Source organism: Ochotona curzoniae, unplaced genomic scaffold, assembly GCF_017591425.1.
Source record: "Ochotona curzoniae isolate NIBS_2020 unplaced genomic scaffold, NIBS_Ocur_1.0 contig_2754, whole genome shotgun sequence".
NCBI lineage: Eukaryota > Metazoa > Chordata > Mammalia > Lagomorpha > Ochotonidae > Ochotona > Ochotona curzoniae.
Window position 1 is genome coordinate 19,756,003 of NW_024465582.1, and position 26,882 is coordinate 19,782,884.

At 40.7% G+C, this 26,882-nt stretch overlaps 1 protein-coding gene and 2 non-coding genes across 8 annotated transcripts in view; all 3 read right to left on the reverse strand.

Annotated features, from left to right (window-relative positions):
- Window positions 1-201: 201 nt before the first annotated feature.
- Window positions 202-308, reverse strand: LOC121154696. The gene has a single exon (XR_005883584.1). It is a non-coding gene; the product is annotated as a U6 spliceosomal RNA (small nuclear RNA).
- Window positions 309-15,825: 15,517 nt separating this feature from the next.
- Window positions 15,826-26,882, reverse strand: part of OXCT1 (3-oxoacid CoA-transferase 1) — a 122,461-nt gene continuing 111,404 nt past the window's right edge. For all 6 annotated transcript variants that reach the window (XM_040977499.1, XM_040977498.1, XM_040977496.1 and 3 more), the window contains 2 exons: window positions 24,576-24,677; window positions 15,826-15,945 (listed from right to left, as the gene is read on the reverse strand). In XM_040977499.1, coding sequence (XP_040833433.1) covers window positions 15,904-15,945; window positions 24,576-24,677 — 144 coding nt within the window. In that variant the 3' untranslated portion in view covers window positions 15,826-15,903. The remainder of the gene's footprint in view (window positions 15,946-24,575; window positions 24,678-26,882) is intronic.
- On the reverse strand, window positions 22,581-22,683 carry LOC121154702. The gene has a single exon (XR_005883589.1). It is a non-coding gene; the product is annotated as a U6 spliceosomal RNA (small nuclear RNA).

Consider the following 26,882-nt stretch of genomic DNA (forward strand, 5'->3'; position numbering starts at 1 on the left):
ATGTGCTCTCTCTCATTAGTTGAGTGTATTTTAACTTAGGTCAGCGTTCTTCCCTGCTTTCCGTTTCTAGCTCCCCATCTACAGCCTTCAACAGACCATCTCTAAGCTTGTGTCTGAAACCCCTTACATCTGTTGGGGGAGGAAATGGTGGCAGCAACACGAGGAGCTGTTTAATAGAGCCTTTCCTCAGTCAACTTTTTTTTAAATATGGAATGCCTTACGAATTCCCATGTCATCCTTACAAAGGGGCCATGCTAATCTTCTCTGTGTTATTCCAATTTTATTATATATGCTGCTGAAGCCAGCACCCTCAGACAACTTTGACCTCTTATTTTGTCTACCCAAATCCTACGATGGTTTAATGCTTCTAAGATGCTCAGACTTACAAATGTCACTTTCCTTCCTTATTATTTTGGTCCCATAAATCTTGCAAATTGACACATCCCTCTAAAGGGAAAATGAATGGGATGTCAAGTTTAAGAATAATCATACTGTTGTGTTTCTTTATGCTCCATGGAGTTTCAGCCATGTTGTACCTACTTTGATGCCCCCCTCCCAGTGATTTCTGGGGGTGGGGAAAGATATTTTCTCAGATGTTCTGATAGCTTTCTGTGGCCAGTTTTATGTGTGCCTGGTATATTACTACAACGCCTTTCTTGCTTTCTACATTGATCTTACATAAAAATCTTAAAAACTATGCTTGCTTGCCAAAGAGTTACCTTTCTCATTTTACCTTCAAAACATGCCCAATTGTCTGCTTTGTAAAAGTGGATGGATCCACATGTGTACACCATTGCTAAGGATGCAATGATGGTTTTCCATAACTTCTCATTACAAGGCCAGCACACGCTCTCATTGAGTGCCTTTATATTTTTAAATTAACAGGTGTCCTTGATGATAAATGAAAACTGATGAGACTATTATGAAAATTTATATTCACTTTTAATGCCCTACTGGTTCAGCTTTTAAAATTACCATTAATTTCAATGCCATCAGTTCTTGATTATTATCATACATTTCACTTAAGCCATGAAGGGGATAGATTTAAAAGTGGATAATCTAGTAACTCCTTGGGTCATTTTTAAACTTTCTAAACTTCCATTTGATAACCAAAGATTTTACTATATCCCAGTATATTAATGTGCCCAGGGACACACCTATACAAGAAAAGCCTTCCCAAAGACAAAAGGGAAAGTAGGGGAGCTGGTGTGGTGGCACTCTGGGTTAAGATGCCACCTTCAATGCCAGCATCCTCATGGGCACCAGTTGGAGTTCCAGATGCTCCACTTCTTTTTAAAATTTATTTTTATTGGAAAGTCAGATATACAGAGAGGAGGAGAGAAAGAGAAGAGTATCTTCCATCTGTTGATTCACCCAGAAGTGGTTGCAACGACTTGACTGCACTGATCTAAAGCCAGGAGCTTTGTCTGGTCTCCCACGTGGATGCAGGGTCCCAAGGCTTTAGGCTACCCTCCAATGCTTCCCCATGCCACAAGCAGGGAGCTGAATGGTAAGCAGGGCCGCCAGGTCCCAAACCAGCGCTCGTATGGGATCTTGGTGTGTGCAAGAAGAGGACTTTAGTCACTAGGCTACCGTGCCGGGCCCCAGCTGCAATGCTTCTAATCAAGCTCCCTGCTTACGTGCCTGAGGAAACCATGGAAGATGGCCCAGGTTCTTGTGCCTGTACAATGGAAGACTAGGATGGAGCTCCAGGGTCCTGGCTATGGCTGGCCTAACCCTGACCATTGTGGCCACTTGGGGAATGAGACAGTGGATAGAAGATACTTTCCCTGTAACATTTGCAAATAAATTTTTATAAAGTGGATGAATAAAATAACTAAAGCAGCAGCCCTTAAAAAACCTCCACATGAAAAAATTATCCCCAATGTGAAAAGAAATTATTAAGTAGCTTGTACAACCCAGGCACTTAAGATATGTTTTTGGTCTTTACACCAATGTTATTGGAACCCAGTTATTTAACCCAATGAGGTTAAAATATGTGTTTGCAGGTGGTCATGCTGGGGGCATACCTAGGTAAAACAAGCAACTCTTTCCTATCACTAACGGAAAGATCATAACCATTTTAAAATTTTACTCAACACTATGTTGGACACTCATCAAGGTTTTGAAGAGATTAAAATGCAGCCTTTTAACATTTGGGTAATTTTGAAGTTCATCTTTAACTTCTAGTTGATAGTCACTTTCCGTTGTTAGAGATCACTCCCATCATCACTAGGACTCCACGTGTGAATCCCTAAAAACCATCCCTCCCTCCCTCCCTCCCTCCCTTCGGTTTGCCTTTTGAGGTCCCTGAACACTGGTAACCACTAACGTCTTTTTCCCAATTGCATCAATTCAAAAATGATAAGAAGAAATCATTCCATGTATGGCCTTTCAGTATTTTTCTTTACTGTCTGACTTCCTAGGGATTCATAATAGCTGTTATATATATTAATAATTTGTTTTCTGTTCTTGCTGCCTAATTTTCTCCTTACAGATTTATTACAGTTCGGTTAAGCACTCAACTATTGAAAGAAATCTAGGCTTCCAGTTTTCAACTTTTATGGTAAAACTACCAGTGGCATTCATGTAGTTTTTTGTATAAATTTTTATTTTGTGGGGATAATGGCCAATAGTGCATTTGCTGGACCATATGGTACATTGCTTGTTAGTTTTAAAAAACACTGCAGAACTTTTCCAATTATTCTACCATTTCACATCCCACTAGTAGTATCTGAATGATTTCATGTTTTCACATCCTTATCAGTATTTGGTATTGTCACTGCTTACTACTTATTCTGTTCAGTGTATATCTTTTAGACATCTATTGTTATTCATCTCAAAAGAAGGGAAACAGAGGAACAAAGATCACATATCTTTAGGTTCACTTCTGAAATGCCAAAACCACCACCACATACTTGACCCAGCAAACAGCTGGCCTCCCAGAGTGTGCACTAGCTAGAAATAGGAGTGAAGCTAAGCAAACAGGTATTTTGATATAGGATGTAGGTGTCCCAAGTAGCATCTTAATCACTCTGCCAAATACCTGCCCCTGATGATGGCTTGTGGTTATAATTTACATTTATTTGGAGCTTGTGTGATGGTTCAGTTAGCTAATACTCAGCCTGCAAGCACTAAGATCCCATAATGGACACCAGTTAGTGTCCCCGCCACTCCACTTCCCATCCAGCTCCCTACACGTGGCCTGTTAAAGCAGAGGAAGATAGCCAAAGACTTGGGATTCTGCACTCAAGTGGGAGACCTGGAAGAGGTTCCTGTCTCCTGGCTTTGGACTGGCTCAACTCCGGCCATTGTGGCTGTGTGGGGAATGAAACAGCAGCTAGATCTTTCTGCCTCTCCTTCTCTCTGTAAATTTACCTTTCCAATACAAGCCTTTTAAAAAAATTGACATTTACTTGATGGCATGTGCCTACTTATTTTCACCCAGCACAGAGATGTGCCTCACTAATAATTAGAATCAAAGTTAACTTGATTATTGAAAAAAAAAATCCTTAGATGGTTTCCATTGACATTGCTGTTCCTCTTGACTAAATTTCTTATCCCAAAAGACCATCATTAGATTTCCTAATTAAAGATTGTGATTTCATGAAGATGCAGTAGTTGATGTTGTATTTTTATTTTCTTTTTTAAATGCTTTTTACTATGGCACAGTACAGACAATGAAGCAAGGACCCATCTCTCTTGGCTTCAATCATTACCAAAATCCAACACAATTCAATGTGTCTTTCCTATTGTTAACAGTTTATTTCAGATAGCCTTAAATGTATAGGAAAATCTTTGAGATACTAATGCAAACAGGTGCATGTAGCCACTTATCCCATTAACATTTCATATGATGTGTGTATCAATGAAACACAGCCATTTTTCTTAATTTTTAACCCCCAAAACATGTAATCCTTTCAACCACTAATAATCAGCATTCTGTGTTTGACTCCCAACATGCAGTGTTTATCTGCATCTCGCTTATTTCATTCAGCATGATGTCTTCCAGTTCCACCCATCTTGCTGTAAATGAAAGGATTCCATTATCTTATAACTCAGTATTATGCCACTGGGTATATATACCACATTTGATTTATTTATTCATTGGGTGATGGGTTTCTTGATTGGTTCTACAGTTTGACTACAGAACTGCTATAAACATGAGGAGACAGGTATCTCTTTAAGTTCATATCTTTTAGGTCAATGCCAGTAGAGGGAATTACTTATTCATATGTAAGTTCCATTTCTTTTTTTGTTTTTAAGAAATTGCCACACTGTTTTCCATAGTAGTTACAATAATTTATACACCCAACAACACTGGGCATATTTCTGGTCTTAGGTTTAGACTTGATTCATACTGAGCTGATTTTTGTTACTGATCAAAAGTAGGGATTCAATTTCATTCTTGTACATAGGTACATCCACTTTGCCAGCACCCTAACTTGTGAAGCTTACCTTTTCTCCGATGTATGTTTATTGTTGGCAATATATAGTGTTGCTTTTTTTTTTTAACTTAACCCATTCAACTGAGCGATATCTTTTGACTGGGAAACTTAATGCATTTATATTCAAGGTTAATATTTACCCATAATAAGTAATTCCTGATATTTTGTTGGTTGATTACTGATTATAGCTGCTCTGTTGGTGAAGTTGGTACTGTCAGGTCATCATGATGCATGTTTCCAGTGTAGGACTCCAGCCAGGATTTCTTGTAAGGCAGGTTGGGTGGTGATGAATTCTGTTATTTCATGTCAGGGGAACACTGTTTCCTCCTTCACTTTTAAAGGATTTCTTTGCTGTGTAGAGTCTTTGTTCGAAGTGTTATTTTCTTTCTCTGTCAAGAGCTTGAATATATCATCCCTCTTTCTTTAACATGTGGGACTTCTGCGGAGAAGTCTAATTTGGTTTTCCTTTATATGTAGCATGACATTTCTCTCTCACTGCCTTTACAATTCATTCCTTGTCTTCAGTTTTGACACTTCAATTATAATATGCCTTGGATGAGATTTTTTTGAGTGTGATGGGAGTCCTTTAAGTTCCCAGTATCTGGATGTCCATATCTGTCTCAACTTTTGGAATATTTTCAATGATCATTTAAATCGGTAGTTCCAATGCATTTTCCCTAAAAATATCCATATAATATAAACATTTGATCACTTAATAGTATCTCATATGTCAGGGCTTTTGATTTTAAAAATCTTATTTTTTTTTCTGACTGACTAATTTCAAATCTTATCTGCCAGATCTGAGATTTCTTTCCTTTAACTGGTTTAGTCTGATTTTCTAGCTCCCAGTTGACTTTGTTTCATTGATTGGGGTTTTCAGCTCCAGAGTTTTAGTTTCATTGTCTTTAATGATTTATATCTATTGAATTTCTAATCCATGTCATTTATTGTTTCTCACTTTTATCTGAATTCTCTCACATTCAGTTGAGTTTCCTTATTCTTCTGAATTTTTCTCTCAGGCATTTCTTAGATTTCCTTCAGATGGGGTTCTATTTCTGGAAAACTATTATCTGTGGGTATCATCCTTCCCGGATTCATGTTTTCTGTGTCCCTAGATTGATGTCTGCGCATCTGGCATCACAGTTCCTTTTTATTTATTTTTTATAGCATAGGTCTTGATGGGAAAGACTTATGTTTAGATGGAATGCATGATGTCACTCAGGATTATTGATTTAGCTTTAGTTTATGCAGGCAGGAGCAATTTCTGTTAACCTCCAAAAGTATCTGTCTTTTACTAATTAATCGGGAGTCACACTGGAGTTTTTCATATGACTGATCTCCTGGTGCTGTGGGACACAAATGGGGCTGTATCCTTGTCCTGACACGCAAGCATTATTGATATGCAGCTTGAGACACGAACAGCCACGGCCCTCAGGACCTTCTCTAGGCCCTGTTTTATATGGGTAAGACTAATGCTGTGGCTTGTAGCACCAAGAACCCAAGGCCCAGACCTGGGAGATGTTACGAGGAACTTGCCCCAGTACCACAGAGGGAATATGGGCTATGCTGAGGATTGTACACTGGCAGATGTGGTTCTGGGGAACTGAAAGCAAATAGACTCTTCCCTGGGTCCTGCAGGGTGTGTTCTCTGAGCGATGTAGTATTAATCACTCTCGTGTGGCTGCAGAATGCAGTGGGGTCCTTACCCAAGTCCCACAGGATGACCGTTATCCCAGGGACTGCAGATAGCCAGTCACCACCCTGAATCCAAAGAACCTGTGCAGGGCCTTTTATCTCCCACAGGGGAGTAGGAGCTTAATTCTAAGGGTTATAGTACCAGTGACAACAGCTCCGGAGGTGCAGGGGACCTACCCCCACTTCCCTCAAGGCATGCAAGGGTGTGCCAGGTGTGTGGGAATACAACACCCTGTGACTAGAACCACAGAAAGGTCATCTTGCATCTGATTCATGGAGACTGTGTGTAGGCTGCTGCTGGCAATCAGTCCCAGTAAGCCATAGGGACCTTCCCTAGATAGCTCAGAGAAAAAAAAAAAAAAAAAAAAGTAGCTCCAGGGCTTGTACACACAAGCCTGTAGGATTCACAGGGGCCTGCTCTGTGTCCTGGGGAGCGTCAGTGTTGTCTCTGGAGAGCTGTGGTAATGAGAAGCCTGCTTGCTGTCCTCTGGGACAGGCAAAGTCTGCCGACTTATCTGCAGTAGTTGGGGGCTGACACTGGAGGCAGAGGGGAGGGTACAGGCTTCCTCTACAACAACAGGCAGCCCGCGCTGGCTCTGTAGACTTGTTTCACAGTCACAGAGGATTATGGAATTATCCTGCGTGGAGGGCTGCCTGTCTGCCACAGGGGTGGGGGTGAGGCACGTCCTGCCTAACTCTCCCTGTCACACATTGCAGCTTCAAGCAGGGGAATTGGGGGAAGACTAGCACACAGGGAATAGTAGACGAGTGTTTGTTCTTCGTTCTATTGGCTTTCTGATTTCTCCATGCTGTTTGCAGACTTTATCTCCTCCTTACCGAAGTGTCTCCCTCAGTCTCTTCAGTTCTCTTATTTTATTACATAAACCCCTTTTCCTGTAAGATGGCATTTCCAGCCAGGGAGCCATGGCAGGAGCGACAGGTGGTAGCCAATTGTTTTCTCTTTGCTGATTTTTGGAGTCTCTACCACGTGCAGTTCTTGTCACTTCTTGACTAAAATAAACCTTCAAGAATTTTCATCAATTTTACTATTTCATAACTATTTTCATGGCAAGATGGTGTCTGCCATAAGAGTGCCCAGGTCAACAATATTTTTAAACAGATTTTCTTTTCCCATCATTTTATCCACATGGTAATACATTTTCTGATGAGGTCAAGCGACAAGGTTGCCTTGACTGGAGGTTGCATACTTGCTTGTGGAGCAAAGGTTCAAAATAATTCATCTTGGTATGAGTAGAAATAAAACTTGTGCTTACAAAATGTGATCTCTTTGGCAGCTGAGCTTCCTAGAATGTGTTAGTGAATTATTTTTATCATAATCTTTTTCTGGACTAGCCACAGGTGCCATAAATTGATCTGTTTGTGCTATGTTCCTAACAAAGCCGAAAAAAAAATCCCTAATAATTGGATCACCATAAAAGATAAATGAACGAATCAATTCTATGCAGTAGACTGTTTTAATGACTTTGCTTTAATTTTTTTCCTGACAAATGAAATTTAAGTTATTGCCCGAGTTTTAACTATTCAGCTCTGCCACCAACTCAGATGTCTTTGGAGTGTTTTTGCTTTTCCAATGACATTACAGATGACAATGAGGTCATTTCACAATTGCTTCTTTTCTGAAAAACACAGCTGGCCCAGTTCGGGGAGCTGCATTTCCTGAGTCACCAGAGCATTTCAATTGATCCCTTCAGAACAAGACTGAATCTATGTAATATCCTTCCACAATAAAGCATCTCTAATCAGACGGCTACAATAGCCACTGAGTGGTCTGCTCTGCATTCTGAGCCAGGATCATTCTGTTTTGTGCCCTTTCGGTAACTCTATTATCTCATTGAAACTTCAGTCTTTCTCACTGGGCCTGCTTTTTGTTCTTTACCCACTGCTTAGCCAGAGCTTTGCATTATTTGTAGCAGAGTTCCTTTTGTGATTTTTTTTGAGGGGTACAAATCATATATAATAAGTCATAAATTATCTCCATCTTCTGTGGGACTTTATTGTTCTTGATTGTCAAAAGACACTTTAGGGTTTTTTTTTTTCAGTGTGCTTTACACATTTTATTGACTAGTCTGGTGTATATTTAGGGACTGCTAATCAAGGGCAAGTGTGAGATAATTTTAGACTCCTTCAGAATAATCTCTCATTGTACCCAGAGTTAACCTTGATGGGAAAAAAAAAAAAAAAGATTCAACACATTTCTAAGTTTGTGCTCGAGTGTGATTTTTTAAGAGCTGCTTCTCTGCATTAGGCTGTGAGCTCAACAAGACTGGCTCTATACAGTTTGTGACTTCCCTATTCTTAGGATGCCCACTGCTGGTTCATGGCAGCCACTTACGCTGGAGAGTGATTTGTTGCTTTTCAGCCTGGCATCCACCCATCATTACCTGCTCCAAGACAATGGGGTTGGGCTCTGCAGGTACAATCCCTGGGCCTAGTGGCATTCTATTCTTTTTGGTTAATTTCTTTTTCTACTTCTTCTGTACTTCTTTTAAAAATGTCTGATTAATGGAGGGCGATATTGGCAGCAGGCAGGCAGGCAGGCAGAGAGCTCTCATTCACTGGTTGATTTCTCAAGTACCCACAAGGGCAACACTGGGGTCAAAGCAGGGAGCCAGGAATTCAAACCAGATGTCTCATGTGGGTGGTAGTGATGCAATTACTTCAGCCTTCATTGGCAGTTTTCCAAGATCTGCAATTAGCAGGAAGCTGGTGCCATAAGCTACTCTCAGGTACTCCAATGTGGGAAAAGAAGGAATTTTGAATGTTTTCCTCATATATTTGTTAAATGCTTCAGAATACAGATTACATATGAGGAGCATATACATGCATGGAAATATTGCATGGCACCTCATAAATGTGTGTGTCCAGTATGGAATGCAAATGCCACAAGTGGTGACTGAAACATGTGGGCCACAGCAGTTCCTGTATAATTTATAAAATTTTAAAGTGAGTATATAGGTCCTCTAATTCCTGTTCTTTACAATCACATGATCAGGAAATGCTAATTAATCTCTAAATTCTCATCTTCTTCATTTTGCTTCTTCCTTTCTTTGAGATCTGGGGCATCTGTATTGGTTTTCCATAACAATTCTTTAGATGTTTGTTAAATCACTCATTTAACTTGTCGTTTGCAAGTTAAACATATGTAGCAATGTATTCGTTCCCCATAGTTTGATTCTTTTTCATTCCTGGTGTCTCTGAGCTTACTCCAAATTGCTCACATGTATTTGCTGTTTCCTCTGGAGTTTGATTCTGCCGACTTAATGGGAGTACTTCCTCAAATACAGTGGTCTTTGTTCTTGTTTATGCATTTGACTACCTGTAATGTAATAGCTCTTCACACTGATCACAGATAAGCTTGAATACACCTAAGATGAAGTGTGTGACTGCAGACAGGAGGGAAATGTTAGGAACACACAGACATACCTGGAAAGCATGTCATGAGAGATGTACTTTTTAAAAAGATCTATATTCGAAAGGAAGAGGTGGAGAGATATTTATGAGCTGATCTCTCCCCAGATGGCCACAACAGCCAAGGCCAAGTGGAAGTTAAGAGTCTGGAACTCCATCCGGGTATCCTATGGGGGTGCAAGGGTCCCAAGTATTTGGGCCTTCTGCTATTGCATGAGCAGAGAGCTGGATGGAAGGTGGAGCAGCCAGGATTCCCACAGGCTCTCAGCTGTGGGTACCATAGGCAGCAGCCTGACCTGCGACCCTGATGGAAAGATTATAAAGTTAGATGAATTGGTTTTGAACACTGATTTTTTTAAAAATATATACATTAATGTAATTATTAACTCATCCATAAAGCAGGTGGCTAAGAATCATTTCCACTGCCATCAGTATTGTATGTATTTGAAAGGAATAACAATGCTTCTTTAAAATAACCTTACACCAGATCTCACACAAACCTCTGCCTCAAAGGATGCTCTGCAACTCACTGATGCTAAATAGTTTACCATATTTTTAAGATTTTTTTAAAAATATGAAAGATTTACAGAGAAAGGAGACAGAACTTCCATTTGCCAGTTCATACCTCAAATAGTCACAATAGCTAAAGTTGGGCCAATCCCAAACCAGGAGCCTGGAGCATCCTCCAGGTCTCCCATGTGGTCCTAGGATTTGGGCCATCTTTCATTGCTTCCCAGGTATATTAGCAGAAAGCTGGAACAGAAGCAGAGCAGCTGGGGCTTGAACTGACACCTATACAGGATGCCAGCACTGCAGGCAGAGGCTTAATCTACTACACCCAAAGCACCAACCCACAGTTTCAACATCCTTGAAATTGGGATGCAGCTAACAAAACATGGCATCTTCAGCTTCTGGCTGCCTTATTGCTCTAGAAGAGGAACCAAGGCAGGTGCCTGCTCCATGCTTCCCCTGCCTTCTCCTGCCCTGACCATCTCTCTGACCCTGTGATTACTTCATTCCTCCTGTTAGTGAGAAGCCCCAGGATTACAAACATAGCCTTCAGGAATGGTGAATTTCCTGGCGCCATGAAGGGCTCCTACCTGTGGGCTACAGAAAGATCCATCAATGACTCTGCTTTATGTCGGTAGCGGATGTCGGTCAAACTCATCTGGACTGAGAAACTCTCAAAAGTCCCAGTTTGGGGGCTGGCACCCTGATCTAGCAGGCTACTCCTCTGCCTGAAAGCACCAGCATCTCATGTGTGTGCCAGTTCATGTGCCAGCTGCTCCATCTAGCTCCCTGCTGTGGCTTAGGGAGATAGCAAAGGAGGACTCAAATCCCTGGGACTCTGTACCTGAGTGGGAGACCTGGAAGAAACTCCTGCTTCCCAGCTTTAGACTGGTCTAACTGGCCATTGCAGCTATCTTGGAAGTGAACGAGCATGGAGGATCTTTCTCTTCTCTGTGTGTGACCTGGTCTTTCAAATAGAAATAAAATAGTCCTAAATTTTAAAAAAAGTCTTAACATTTATGCAAAAAAATCCCTCCTGATAACAAGTCAAGCACAAATGATGGTGTCACACAGAAGTACAGTAACGTCCTATGTCATCTCTTACGTGTCTTGCTGGAGCCTGAAGCCTGCTCCACTCACTCTCATCCCACTAGTCCTCCGGGCTCCAGCAATGGAATCAGCACTCTTCTCTGATCAATCCCATCTTCTCCCACAGCAATCTTCCTCCCATATCACCAGTCAACATCTACATTCAGGCTGCCAGTATCAGCTTGATCTCTAGGCTCAACTGAATGAGACACAAGTCTGATTTTAATACCAAGGAAACTGGATTAAAGCCACAAAAATAAAGCAGAGCCTGTCAACCCATCTTGCTGGTGTCAAGTGAGTGTCCATATCTGTTGGTGTCTACACAGGGCCTTGGAAGTGAGCAAATCCAGTGATCACAAGTCTTGCATAGGGACGCTTCCACATGAACTGGGTTATGCAAAAGGGCTGTGTGGGCAGGGAGAAGGAAACCCGCACGTTTGTCCCGTGTAGGCGTAAAGCATCTGAACTCCACGTTTCATAGCTTACTGGAGAGCAATAGACCTGGTGCTTTCTGGGGGATTCACTTCACATCTCATTAAGTACCCCGGCAAAATCCAACCTCAGTCCCGAAAGGCTAACTTGATTAAAGAACTGATGGACATTACTTCTCTCAGACTAATCAAGTTAATTTTAATGGAGGTAATAATGTCTGCTTGGCAGGTTATTGTGAAAATCAAATAAGCCAGCTCTCATATTCTGGGTATCCTGTAAATTATGAAGTGTTAAATATAAGGAATTATTTCAAGCTCTTGGCTCCTTTGTCACAGTTTCTGGAACCCATCTCAATTCTTTTTGTCTTTTCTTCCTTCATCCTGAGAGAATGTCTGTCATTGTTTCGCTGAGGAAGGCCTCTAAGCCAGGCCTTATACCATCCATGCTTTTAGTTAGTAAAGTGATTCAATTAAATATACTCAGAAGGCTCCCATGGGTGGGTTAGTTGCTATACAAAAATACAAAGATTCTAAAACGAACAAAACTGAAAACTCATTGGGATAAGCAGTAAGACAGCTCTCAACCCTTCACCCAACCCGAGCGCACGCCCAGGCTGGGAACTAGAGATGAGAGGAGCATTTGCTGAGCTCTGGAGAGCGCTGATGGGCCACGTGGGAGCTATCACCTCCTACCACCAAATCATGCCGGCTTCACAGAGGGGACCCTGGGGCTTTCTGTGTGAGCTTCTGGAACAGTTTGGCTTCTTCCTGGAAATTTTAAAGTGCCGGACATCAAATGCCTGACTTTTACAGAAGCAGCCAAAGATACAAAATGGCTGCACCAGGTACTCAAGATGCCATTGTTTCAAAACAGCTAATAGGGGCGTGGGGGCAGTTCCCTGTGGACATGCTGTGGGTCACATTTCCAAAGACCCAGAATCTGGCTGCTTGAGGACCTCTCTGACAGGACTGTCTGGAACAGCACTTAATGACCATAATCAACCAGTAGTTCCCTTGATCATAAATGATTTGTGTTTGATCTTGAGGAAAAGGATTGTTTTATCCACTGGCTCTCTGGGTTAACAGATGTCACTCTCATGGGACAGGCTATGTTTCCTGGTAGTTTTGCACAGTCATTCTCCATTTACAGAGATGGAAGACATCAAGTACCCACATGACACAGATGTGCACCAGATCACGTTACATCCATTGGTGTTTGTGCTTAAAGTCAGTTTGCTATTCAGTTTGCAGTAAGGGGGAGTGTCATCATTGAAACAAAACAACAAGAGTTCTGTCACTTATACAGCATTTTAAAAGACTGCTAGTTTCCTGCAATTCGATATATTACCTGTGTCTTAAATATCTACATTGGAAATTAGGGTATTCATCCCCTTCTAAAAATAGAAAATCTGAAAATAAGCTTAAGGAATGCATGGACATACTCCATGAGCAAAGAGGGTAATGATGAAACCATCTATCCATTTATGAAATATCTTATACTTTCATTGCAATAACATCCCAAATTTTGCTGATTATTCTGAGTTGGAGTGAGACGACTCTGGCGACAGCGTTCCTACCCACTCATCCCACTTATAAATGCCCCTTGCCTGTGTTCTCTGGGCCAAGACAATAAGCACCTTTGCTCATATTCCACAGGCTTCTGTAGCAGGCCAAGTCCCTCTTAGGACTTGCAAATTTCAAAGACAGACATTAAGACACATGGATTATGCCACCACTCGCAGCTCTAGCATCCCACATGGGAGTGCAGGTACAAGTTCTGGCTACTCCACTTCTCATTTCAACTTTCTACTAATGTACCTTGGAGAGGAATGGAAGATGTCTCAGGTACCTAGGACCCAGACGGAGCTCCTGGCTCAGACTTGCCTGTTGCAGCCAACTAGAAAGTGTACCAGCAGATAGAAGTTGTCTTTCTTCTTGGTCTTTCTTCACACTGCCTTTCAAATAAATCCCTAAAAAGGAACTTAAGAATTAGAGCTTGTGAGTTCATATTATGGCAGCAAATGAAAGATACAACTCAAGCAAAAATTGGTATTTATGGCATGGTTGGAAGGCAGCTGGTCTTAAGACCCATTCTTAAATTCTAATTCAGAACCAGGAATTCAAGCCCACCAGGAGCTGCCCTCCTTTTGTTCTGTGTTTATGTGTTTCTCTCCACCTGGAGTTCAGCAGTGACTTGTTTTTAAATGCGGGAGAAAAAACATGACTGACATATCATGGATCATACACCATCCTTGGGTATAATCACTGTGCACACAGGTTCGCTATCAAGAGTGGTCTCTCCAGGAAACTCACACACTCTTTTTGGCTGGGGGATGAGTCTGTTACACAGGAGCCAACACAAGAGTCAATTCAAAATGCAAGAAAACCCAACATGGCTCTTGGATATGAAACAATGTATGTATACAGCAAGGGAGATTTTTGGACAAAACCAAAAAGTTATTACCGTGAAAACTGGGACATAATTGGCTCTGACAAGAAGCAAAACACAGCATGCATTTCTTCTTTTTTTTTTCTTTTTCTACTACAAGGGAAGTATCTTAGATAAAGGAGAGGCGGAAACCACAAGTTGGTGCTGACCTCACTCTCACTGTTGGCCTTCACAACGGTCTCTGCCATATCCTTCCACCGCTTAACCACACCACACCCAAGTGAGATAAAGGACAACAACAACAATCTATATCCACTTCGAATACTTACTGTATTTGTTAATGTGTTTTATAACATCCATAGAGTTCTTAGTTAAGAACAGTGTATCCTCTCCTTCAGTTGTACCATTTAAGATTTAGAACATTATTAAAATTGCAATATTTTGAAGTGACAGACAGGAATGATAAACAGATATATTTGAAAATATTGACAACTGCCAATCATAACTCTAACAAAAATATAGTAATCTCACAGACCTGGCAAATTGTTAGGACAGAGCTTTAGAGCCAGGGAGAAGGCAAATTTACAGTTGGAGTGCGCCGTTCACAGAAAGTCTATTTCCCCTATTTCTGAATACAAGTTTCAATGACTGTACCTAAACACATCCCTACGCTTAGTGCTAGAGAAATGATAAACAGCCCTGTATGATGCCTAACTCCATCCAGAGGCCAGCTGTCCAGCCTGTCCCCCCAGCACCCAGACTCTTTCCCCACCTGATACCCTTTGGACACATGTCTGATACTAAGGACACCATTGATGAAAAGCCCCTTTCTAACCAAATGCTTCATGTTGATTCTCTAACACTCAAAGTCACTGACTCTTTAAAGCCTGGACTTGTCCATTATTATTTACTCAGCTTCAATAAGGATGAGTTAAACACGCTTTGTTAAAGCAAGTAGCCTTGGCAGAGTAAAAAAGAAAAGCTGGGTAGAAAAATTCATTCGATACTTAGAATCTTTTATGAACAGAAATGAGAACCTGAACAGACTTTTTTTTTTAAAACCACTGCTGCATTTGTGTCTATGGTTCATGATAAATTACAGTCCTTATTGACTTAAGAGCAGGCATTGTACAAGTAGCCCACAGGCCTCAGTAACAACAACAAAAATGAGAAAAGTGCATAGACAGACTGGGTTCCTAACCCTCCTCCTATGGTAAGCCTTAGTCTTTGGCAGAGTACAGAAGAAAGTTGTTAATAAAGGCAACTTATTGGTAGGATCTTGGCACCAATATTTCCCATATTTGGTCTTCCGTGAGACAGTTACTTCTCCTCTGTTTTGCGTAGCTGTTCCTGTTTGCTTTCTTGGGTATCTACTTGGCTAGAAGAAGTGTGGGAGGCAGGAAAACAGTCTAGCAAAACAACATGTGATCCACAAAATCAGAGGGCCCAGAAGAAAAGTCAGAGGAGGCAGAGAGAAAAATAATCCTGGAGATAGCACTTCTCCAGATCAGAAGCTGCACAGGTGCCTATCAATGTATTTGTTTTTTCAGTCCAGAGAGTCAAAACGAATAGACAGAAGTACGTTGGCAAAATTCTTCCTATGGCCCATCTTGGTGGATCCTGAATAAAATTGAGCTTATATAAGAGAAGGCACAGATACATTCAACATAAGCACCAAGTATAAAAGGAAACTTCAGAACCTAGAAAACAGGTAAGATTGTCACATATTTTGCTTTTCATTATACTATTATAACACACTTGAAAGAAACGTCAATATGGCTGTAGAAAGTTTGAGAAGCTAGAAGAAAACTACTCGTTAAATACGCAAGCATGATTGCTGATGTTCTTTCAATTTAATTGGGCAGGTTTACAATGAACAACACGCAGGCTGGGACAAATGTCTGTCCACATTTCAAGTAGTGATCTGCTGCATTGGCATGAGTTTTGGTGACACCTGGTGAAAGAGAGGGGGAAGAAATCAATTACAAAGTCTATGGAATTGGGAATTGTAAAGTTAAAAATAACAGAAAGATAGAGCTTTTTTTTAAAAAAAAGAATTAATTACAAAAATTTACATGAAATAAATACTTCTTCAAATTTATAACCAACCTTTTTGTGGACTTACATTAGGATAATCTTGTTTTCTATTATCAAAACCTACAGAATAAGACAGAGAACTCTTATTCTGCCTACATCTGCAGGGTCCCATGGTTCTAAACCTTCCCGTGATGTTGCTCCTCTGCTAAGGATGCCTGCAACTGTCTGTGGGAGATTGCCCATGAATCTCTGCCTGCCTAGCCCATATGGGAGGCCATGGGCACATGGTACACTGTGTCCTTGGTGGAGGCCCCAACATGTCCTGTTCACTGTGCATGAAACAAGAGTGATGGGCTACACCCCAGTCTCTCTTCTGTTCCCCTTTAATGAGTTGTGCTAGGACTTCCTTTGTAAACAATTCTAGGAAGTCAAATGTTACATTCATCCTGCTTTTCAGCAGGTAATGAATTTGCCCTGGGACACAGCTTCCTGTGCTTCCTGTGTTTCTTGACCTTTAACTTCATTGGAGGGTCCAGAGAGATAGGCATATCTGTTAGCCAGTCACAGTGCCATCCTCTACTGCTTTCCCAGGCCACAAGCAGGGAGCTGGATGGGAAGTGGAGCAGTCGAGATATAACTGGCAGCCTAAGGGATGATGGCACTTGCAAAGTAAGGATTTACCTTTGAGTCATCATGCTGGGCCTAATCAAATTATAAGAATGCGAATTTCACTGACATGTGTTAAATTTTTATGCTTTATATATTAGCTACCACAAATCAGAGAAAATATGATACTGTCTTTCTGGATCTGGCTTCTTTATAAACATAATGATTTCCAGTTGCATCCATTTTATGTCAGTCAGGGTTTCATTGTTGCTGATGACACAGCAGTATTCCATCATGTGTGCATATACTACAGTTCATCAATGATTAAGTCTTACTGGAAAATACAAAGGCAGTAATAGGACCATGAGCTATTCCAAAAAGTTAGAGGTGTGAAGCTTCTTAAATGGTGACCATAAGGGCACGCCTTCAGAGCTGCAGATGAGGCGCCACTTGGGATGGCTGCACCCCACACAGGAGTGCTAGAATCAAGTCCTAGACTCGGCTTCACATCTGGCTTCCTGCTTGACACTCTGGGAGGCAACATATGCTATCTCAACTAGCTGGGCCCCGGGTACCCCTGTGGAAAACCCATATAGAATTCTGGGTTCCTGGTTTTGGCCCATCCCCATCTGTCGTGGTATGTGGATGGTGAAATCAGTGGATGCAAGATCTCCCCTAACATCCTCTGTCTGTGTCATTCTGCCTTTCCAATAAATGAAAATGAACTAAAAAAAACCTGATTATAATCATAGTGTATGTATATGAAAATGGATTCCTGGGTCTTGAATCACAAAGACAGAGAGAGAGAGAGAATGTGTCTGGTATAACTAGTGAATGAAGAAAACCGAAACACTAAACAGAAGCGACCTTGCTTAATTGTGACAGTTCAACATGTGGTACCAGCTTCAGAATTCCTAATTCAGCATGGCAAATCCACAGTGAGTTCTAATTAGTAACAGTCTCTACTGAAATTTAAATATTCAATAATTTTTAAAGCATTTTTCTTTATAGAGAAGGAGAAAGACAATGAAACAAAGAAGCAAACAGATCCCTATGCATGATTCACTCCCCCAAGTGGCTCTAATGGCTGTAGCTAGAACAGGGCCAGAGCCAGTAGTAGGAACTCAATTCAGTTGACTGACATCTATACAAAGAGAAAGATCTTCCATCTGCTGGTTTACTTTCCAATTGGCCGCAACAGCCTGATCCTAACCTGATCCAAAGCCAGGAGCCAGAAGCTTTTTCTAGTTCCCCAATATGGGTGCAGGTTCCCAAGGGTTTGGGACATCCTCTACTGCTTTCCTGGGCCACAAGCAGGAAGCTGGATAGGTAGTGGAACAGATGGGGCATGAACCGTGGCTGTGAGGAGTGGCTCAAATACCATTCTGGAGACTGATGAGGCCCTGCCATCTTGGATCTGGTGTCACTTCCTGCTTCTTCCCACAGCTTGCAAATTTCATGCCATTCTGGTTACCTACCAACTGGCTGTAACCTTATGGTGCTGTATCTGATAACTATACCCACCAATCTCTCTCGGCCCTTGCCCCTAATTTCTGCCCACCTACCAATCAGCTGAGACTCCAATAAGCCCATCTAGTATCCTTCACTTCCTCCTTCTCACCTGTGTGTGCTGTGGCTTCCCCACCTGCCTCTTCCCCATCCTCCTGCATCTGCCCCCTCCCCATTCCCCTGCCCTTGCAACCTCTTTCTGTGGCAGATGTTTCCCTTCTCATTCTCTTCCCTTCCTCCTCCACCCCTGTTCCTACTCTGCTAGAATGAAAGGACCTCCTAGGTACCTTGCTGTGTCTGACATTTTGGCTTATGGCCACAAACCTATTGTGAAAAGAGGACTTGGCTGTGGAAATTAGTTGCGTGTAAGGACTCATTGTGGGTAAAAACTAACAGCAGCAATGGGATGGGTGTCCTACATACATGTCAGGGACCAATGTATCTAAGCCATCTCCTGCCTCCTGGTGTGTGTGCATCAGCAGAAAGTTGCAATTGAATCCAGGCATGCCACTATAAGCTGTAGCCATCTTAATCATTGTGTTCACCACTGTGCCAAGTATCTGGCCTTGGGGGATTTCTTGAGTTGGTTAAGGATGAGGCAGGCCTAATTAATATTTTACCCCCCTAGAGCAGGGGTAGGGAATATTTTGTCTGTGGACCATATAAGAGCTCACAAAATCATTTGGTTACACCCTACCCAGGAAACTACAAGAACAATTCATAATTCAAATAGTCTACAGCAGACTAATTTGCAAGTTGATAATTTTGTATGGTCCATGAGTGATGTTACAAATATTCAAATGGCCTTTGGCAGAAACAGGGTTCCCCATCCATTTCCTAGAATAAATAATAATGAATAATCAGTTGATGATTTTGATACGCTCCAAAGAACAGATGAAAGGTTTGTAACAGAAGGTAAGTCAACCCATTTTAAACATTCAAAAGTCCTGTTTCTGCGTCCCCTGTCCCATTTCCTATAGATATATCTACCAAGTTAGGAAATCCTTAATAACAGACAATAGTGGTTTCAAACATGCTTTGCAAAAACTTGCTCTGAGGTTGTATGAATTGTGCAGAGCTGGTACCACAGAGTGCCACACAGAGGCAGAGGTGAACAGCAGAAATGTGCTGTGCCAGAGTGTTACGGGCAAACAATGTGAAATCTAGGAGACAGCAGGGCAACAGCCATACAACCTTTAAGAAACTTGTCTTGGCCATCTGTTGATAAAGATCAGAAAAACTGACCTTCCCAGATGGTAATTCAGGACAAATTAGAAGAAAATGCACTGGGGGCCAGCGATGTGGCACAACAAGTTAATCCTCCATGTGCCACGCCAGCATCCCATCTGTGTGCTGGCTCATGTCCTGGGTGCTCAACTTTCCAGCCGCCTCCCTGCTTGTAGCTTGGGAAAGCAGCTGAGGTTGACCCAAGTTCTTGGATCCCTGCACCCATATGGGAGGTCCAGAGGTAGCTCCTGGCTCTTGGCTTCAAATTGGCTCAGCTCCAGCTGTTGGTGACCATCTTGGGGAATGAACCAGTGGATGAAAGATTGTTCCCTTTCTGTCTCCTCTCTCTGTAAATCTGCCTTTCTAATACAAATAAATCTTTTAAAAACATAATTATCATTTATAAATGGTCTAATATCCTTTCAAAAGCCTCATGTTGATCTTTAGAGCAACTCAAACTTATTTTCCTTTTGTTGCCGAATTGGCCTGTTAAATAATCTTGCAGCCTCTACCAATGGGAAGGGGAGCGAAAATAAATAAACAATAAAAGAAGGCAATTATTGGCTTCAAAGAAGTTAAATATTTTCAGTTTATTTACAAGGAACATCTGTATAAAGTCCTCAGTGTCAATGGTTAATATTTCCTTCGTCATTTGTTCGTTATTTTTTTCTAGAAGAATGAATAAGGACAAAACGTGGGAATACTAAGTATCAAGAATAAGTAAGAATTTCTTGCTTAAATGACGTTTAAAACCAATCAGGTTTAGTATAAAGCTTAGGGTAAAAGAGTTCATTCAGGTCTGCCATTTAAGCAACACACATACAGCAGAATAACAGACCACAAAATGAACGGACAAAGGCAACATTCCACATACCTGCAGAGACTCAGTTCTCCTGAGAGAGAAAAATCTATGGATTCTTAGCATTTACATAAATGTGTGTTACAATTTTTTAACAGAATGGAAATAATGAAATTCTTCACTGGAAATGATCTGCTTTAAAAAAAGAATACTTCACAGTATTTCCTTTACAAGGAATTCTGGACACCTTTGCTTTTTAAAATAAATATCTGATCATTTTCCTTGTCACATTACTCATATTTTGAGCTCTTAATACTCTCCCTGGGATTTATCAGAAAAGAAGATGAGGTTTTTATGAGGTCGGACATTACCTGGCTACTTTTGCATGAAAAACATCTACTAAGCCCATATTTCTCATTCTCTTCTCCCAGTCTCATCAACATTGGAAGCCCATGCAGATCAGAGAGGATTACCCTGCCAGAGTGATGTACATTTTGAGCTTTATACAAGACAGCCAAAGGGTAGTAGACAAGCCAACAGTCCATCTTCCCAGTCTGGCAGAATCTCAAGAGTACATCTTGGATTCTGGTACAATGTTGCTTCATAATCAATATTGAGAGTATATACTTATTAACTTCAGCCAGTAAGATCTACAGCGGGTTCTGTTCAGATTTCATTGAGAACATATCAATAACTACTTTTCTTATTTGATCTTTCGCCAGTGGTAGAAAAGACTAAGGGCACTGGGAGTCAGAACTTTATCACTTAGTTCTATCTTATAATTACTAGCTTGATATGGGACATGGACTGAATATTTGATAATCAGAGATGACAAATGGCATCTTCAAGTTTATTCTATCACATAGTCAAATAATGATTAAATATTTAAAAAACTGTGAAACAACAAAAATTTACTACTTACTAAAACAAGGAAATATTAGGAATAATGAAATTCAAGTGGTGGGATCTCAGCTTCCCTTTTCTGCTTCTTTCTACTTGAGCCCATCAAGAACTGACACACTATATATTATAAATATAGTAAAAAATCAAGGAATTTGACATTTTCGTTAGCTTGTCACAGCTTTTAATAAGAGGAAATGTGCATTATAGTTTTGACCCTTTGAAACAAATTTCTTTCAAAATGTGAGTGCATCAGAAGAAAATTGATCCAAAGCAGTCACAAAAGAATGAGAGGACTATACAAGACTTAAAAAAAAAAAAAAAAAAAAAACAACTGTACCAGAATAATCAGCCAACATCATGAAAAGTTGACCTGTTGAATGACAAAATATTTGCAACTCCTGTATCTGATAAGGGATTAAGAGCCAGAATACCTAAAGGAACTTGCACAATTAAAAAAACAAAAACAAAAAACAAATCAAATAACTCAAATGAGAAATAGGCGCGGAACAGGGGGCACGGCAGCTAAATTAGGTAAAGTTGCTATCATCCCATATGGGCACTAACTCATGTGTAACTGCTCCATTTCCAATCCAGCTGCTGCTGCTGCTGTGTGCTTGAACCATGTAGTAGACCAGATGAAGCTTCTGGCTTTGGCCAGGAATAGTGCTGGTTTTTTGTGGCCCTTTGGGGAGTGAATCATAAGATGGGAATGAATCAATCTCACTCTACCTCTCTCCTTCTCTCTCACTTTTTAGCCCTAAATTTCTGTCTTTCCCTTTCTCTGTAACCTTGACTTTCAAATGAACCAATGGATGAAAAGTCAATTGAATAGTCAATTCTCCAAAGAAGATACATAACAAATCAGCCACCATCATATGAAAAACTACCAAATGTCCCTAATCACAACAGAAATGCAAATCAAAGCCACATTATATCCGTTTAGAAGGCCTCTATTAAACAGAAAATAACAGGTGCTGGCAAGGATGCCGAAAAAAGGAGAATGTAAATTAGTATAGCCATAGTGGGAAATAATATGGATGCTTCTCAAAAAAATGAAAAGATGGCATATGGTCCAGCGATCCTACATATGGATACATATTTATATGTGAGGAAGGAGAGGAGTTTGGTTTTTTTCTAGCTGCAAGCTACTCCTGGCCAGAATCTTACTTGGATAGTGTGCTGAAGTTTCTGGAGAGAGGGTCAGTGCTTGGCCTGCTGTAACAAATTTTCACAACTTCCTTTGGACTTTTAGACACCCATGCCTCTCGCTGAAAACTCTGAAGTGTCATGGAATCGTGAATACAACTGTGAAGGTTTTTACAATTTCACTAAAGCTGATTCATGTGATATTTAAAGGCTATCTTTTCCTTCTGTATTTGCTAATTGAACTATAAAATATCCAAAAGTAACTTCCTTTATAAAAAGTGCTTAAATATTTCATTATAACCATTCTTAATACCCTGAAATCATAATTTTGTCATGTCCTGTTATCTGACACTGTCCTGGTCTTTTTCTTTGAAATTCTCAAGACATTCTCATTCTTGCCCAGGGGCCATGCTAATCTTCTCTGTATTGTTCCAGTTTTAGTATATGTGCTGCGGAAGTGAGCATCTCGATACATTCTCAACCAGCTTTTAACTTACCCTTGCCCATTTGTTTACCATTATACTTAGATATATAGGACCCTCGCCAATACACTTTGAAATAGTTATGCATTGGGGCTTTTGTCTTTTTTTTTTTCCTTATTAGACACAAACTATCTAATTAATCCCTTCTAGAATCTTCTCTGTCAGTTACATTTTGAAGGATGAGTTATTGAGTGCTTTCTCCAACAGAAATACTAACTATATACTGGTATAGAGTTACACGTGCTGTGCAGTGCTGTCCATGTAGCAACAACAATATCTTCAGAAGACATTCATGTCAGAACTATCGGAAACAGGAACATTATCCTCAATGTACTGTTGTTACTATGTGTGTCCTTTTTAATGCCATTGCTCATCAGACCCACAAAAACTAGTTCTTCTGTCTGCATAGTCCAGGTGATACCACACTTTTTTTGCTTTTAGAACAACACAAACAGTCAACATTCGTCTCAACAGCCTGATTGGAGCAAAGAAGATCATGTATTACTGCTAAGTGATGAAGATACCAGGATTTACCAAGAACCACAGATATTGTTCAATATGTCAAACCATATAAACTAGCACGTTTTCGTTTTTTGTAAGACAAAGCCAAACAGTAAAAAAAATCTTTTTCATTCCTGTTTTAATTACATGAATAACAATGAACTACAAAATAAGTTTTCCTTTATTTAATTTCCTGCTGCAAGATAATATACCTTCTATAAAATGCTATCTGTTTAAGATGTGAGTTCTTTCACATGGAAAACCAAATAAAGAACAACTGATGAAAGGTCATTTGCCTTTATCACTGGATTAAGAAATCCTAAATAAAATATAAACAAACTCTCCCACTACATACCCCCTGAATTTTGAAAGCTAATTTTAAAATGTGCTTTTGGTGCAAAGTTTTACTGGGACACTTCCAGTAGAAGGAAAAGTTGCTATGTGGATAATGAATTAGAAAAATTATTCTTAAGAGATGCTCATTATGTATTGTTAAGTATGTAGCACATTGAACGAAGGAACATGAGATGTATACAACTTACAATTTTTGTTATTTCATCTAAGGTGAGTAAGTACCATCAACACATTGTAACCACACATCACTTTGTGGATATGAGTCCATCAAAAAGTATTTCAGAATTAAGTCCTTTCTTCATTAATTAAGAGGCATCCTTTTGCTTAACTTCAGAGGGGTTAAGCCTTCCTGTCACCCCTCATTAAAAATGATTTTTCAAAAATCACCACTTACACTAAGGGGCAGCTGTTTCTAGTTCAATGTACTTTGCTTTAAAAGGGACTTGAGAATTTCTTAAATGGACATTCCCATGCATTTGTTTGCTTTATAATTCTGAGTGTATTCTGTATTTAGCATATCTTCAAATGCAGTCTACCTATTTTGTGATAATAGATCTGATGGTGTCAGAAACTTGACATCCTGGTATCTTGAGTGGAGGGAATAATAAGATATTATGTTAATCAAAGAAAAAGTCACAAGTCATACTGGGTCTAAAAATAAGGAAATGCCATTTCTCCCCGTGCAGTTCACATTTTCAGTTAATCACCTTTAACCACAGTTGACATATAAGCAAAGAACAGTGTATTCTGGGAGCTTCCGATGAAGCAGCTACGTGGGGCTCCTCCCCTCCTGCTTCTGATTCCTGAACCAAACCCTGGCCACTGAGTCACAGCCCAGCTCCTGCTCCCACCTGCTCCTGTGTGGCTCTTGCGTTGCAAGCACCCTTTCTTCTACTCGTGTTCCCTGCAAAGGTCAGCTCCAAAAATGATCACAAATTAGTGGTTCATGTCCTGTAAACACTCATTCATCAAGCATGTGACCTAGGACAAGCGGCTGCATTTGTTCACGGCAACACTTACTGCAAAATCACATCCAGTGCTCTTCTTTATGTCCTCTACTGTCAGGCCTTCCCAGAGCTCGATCAGAGTTAGGCCCTTCTTCTTGTCCACGTCAAACACAGCCTGCCGGAATCAAGGAAATGACAACATCTGTCACAGTAATTATCTTATGACACAAAGCAGAAATAGGTTCTCAGGTTCTTAAAGGAGAAGAAGACACAGGACCAGGGAGTGAATATCAGCACAGTAAGAATGTCGACTCTAAACATGACATTTTGGGGAGAATGAACGCCACCTTCCTAACCAGCAGTTAGTCATGGAACACCATAGCTGCCAGAAAGTGGGTGTTGACCATTGGCAGCATGTGTCATTTTTCCAGGCAGTGTTTTTACAGGTTATCTTCCTTTACTAAGTGTACACTTTTGGTCAAATGTCAATGAGGTGACTGACAATGACTTGAAGGAAGGGAGGGAGAAAGGAGATCTTTGGAAGGCATAAGTACAAGCATGGTGGAGAGAAAAGTTGATAAATGCTGCCTGGGGAAATTGCAGGATACAGAAGCGATTACCGAAGATTATATGCTTAAGAATAATTCTAAAAAAGATGGCTATCTTGTGGGACCACAGAAATACACAGATCCCAAGCAGAGAGCCTGAGACCCTCCCGCACGGCGTGCACATCCTGTGAAGATGCTCACATTCAGGACAGGCACACACAGCCTCCTCCCCATCCCAAACATGGCCGCTGCACCCATGTGGGAGACCTGGAGGAAGGAAGCTCCTGGTTTGGGACCAGCTCAGCTCTGGACATTGTGATCATTTGGGGAGTGAACCAGAGGATGGAAGATTTATTCCTCTCTCTGTTGCTTTCTGTGAATTCTACTCTTCAAACTTAAAAAGAAAGAAAGAAAGAAAAGAATGAATGAATTTTTTTAAAAAAAAAAAAAAGCATACTTGCAGCTATAGCCTTGAGAAGAACAGGGCATCCTAGAGGCCTGCTCTTACTCTTCCATGGTTTGACTTGTCGCTTTATGTGAGCCTACGCCCTGAAATAACCATTTCTCCTTAAGTTTTATGTTCATTTCTTTGAAAGGCAGAGAGATCTTCTAGTTAGCTGCTGGTTGATGGTTCAAATATGTGCAACAGCCACAGCTGGGCCAGACCAAAACCACAAGACAGGAACTCCATCTAGTTCTGCCAGAACAGGTGGCAAGAATCCAACTGGTTGACCCACAATGACAGGAAGTTGGATCAAAAGTAGAAGAGCCGGAACTGGGACCATACACTGTGACATAAGATGTGGGCTTCCCCAGCCTATCTTAATTGCCACACCATAACAGCCACCTTGTAAAATGAGTGTCTCCAGTTGATTCATTTCCCCAGCAACCAAGCCTCACAGGGACCAGCAGGTCTTAGCACAGACAACCTAGCTGATTTTCCTGGGGAAAATATTTTACAATAAAAGGAAATATTTTAGCAAACTTTCATTTTGTTCGCACATTTTTATCTTTCTAAAAATTTCCCTTAGCAAAAATGTGTGTCAAGAGGGAAAAAAAATTTGCTAATTTAGGAATGTCTGTTTATTCCATTAGCCATTAGCTTGCTTCATTTTAAAATGACAATGTTTTAATGGACATTTTTTCCTGTGTAGAAAATGTATCTAGAGTACTATTAATCCTGATTTACTCTTTTCTTGCATTATGAAAAACTGTAAATGTATACAAATGGAAGAAAATAAGAAAAGAGTCTCTAGGTTATATTAAGAAACATTATGGAGATGATGCAGCAGTGATAACTGGCATCATAAATACAAGGCTTTAGTAATCTGAAAGACCAAAGTCTATGACAAAGATACTGCTTTAAAAAAAAAGAAACAATTAACACCTTTATCAAACCTTAATCGGCTCCCCAGACCATAAAGGGAAGCACCTTTCATGTAAAAACAAAACAAAAACCCCTCACTTGTGGAACTGGTGCTGTGATGCAGCACATTCAGCTGCCGCTAGCAGGGCTGGCGTCCTATATACGTAGTGGTTCATGTCCAAGCTGTTCCACTTCAGATCCAGCTCCCTGCTAATGTTCCTAAAAAAGCAGTGGAAGGTAGCCCGATGGCTTGGGCCTCTGCCACCCATGCTGGAAGCTTGGATGAAGCTCCTAGGTCAGCCTGGCCCACCCTGGCCACTGTGGCCATTAGGGGAGTGAACTACTGGATGGAAAAAGCTCCCTTTCTGTTTCTTCCTCTTTTTCTGCAACTCTGCCTGTCTAATAAATAAATACATAAATAATCCTTTCCTTTAAAAAAAAATAAACTCACTTTTGGAACATTTAG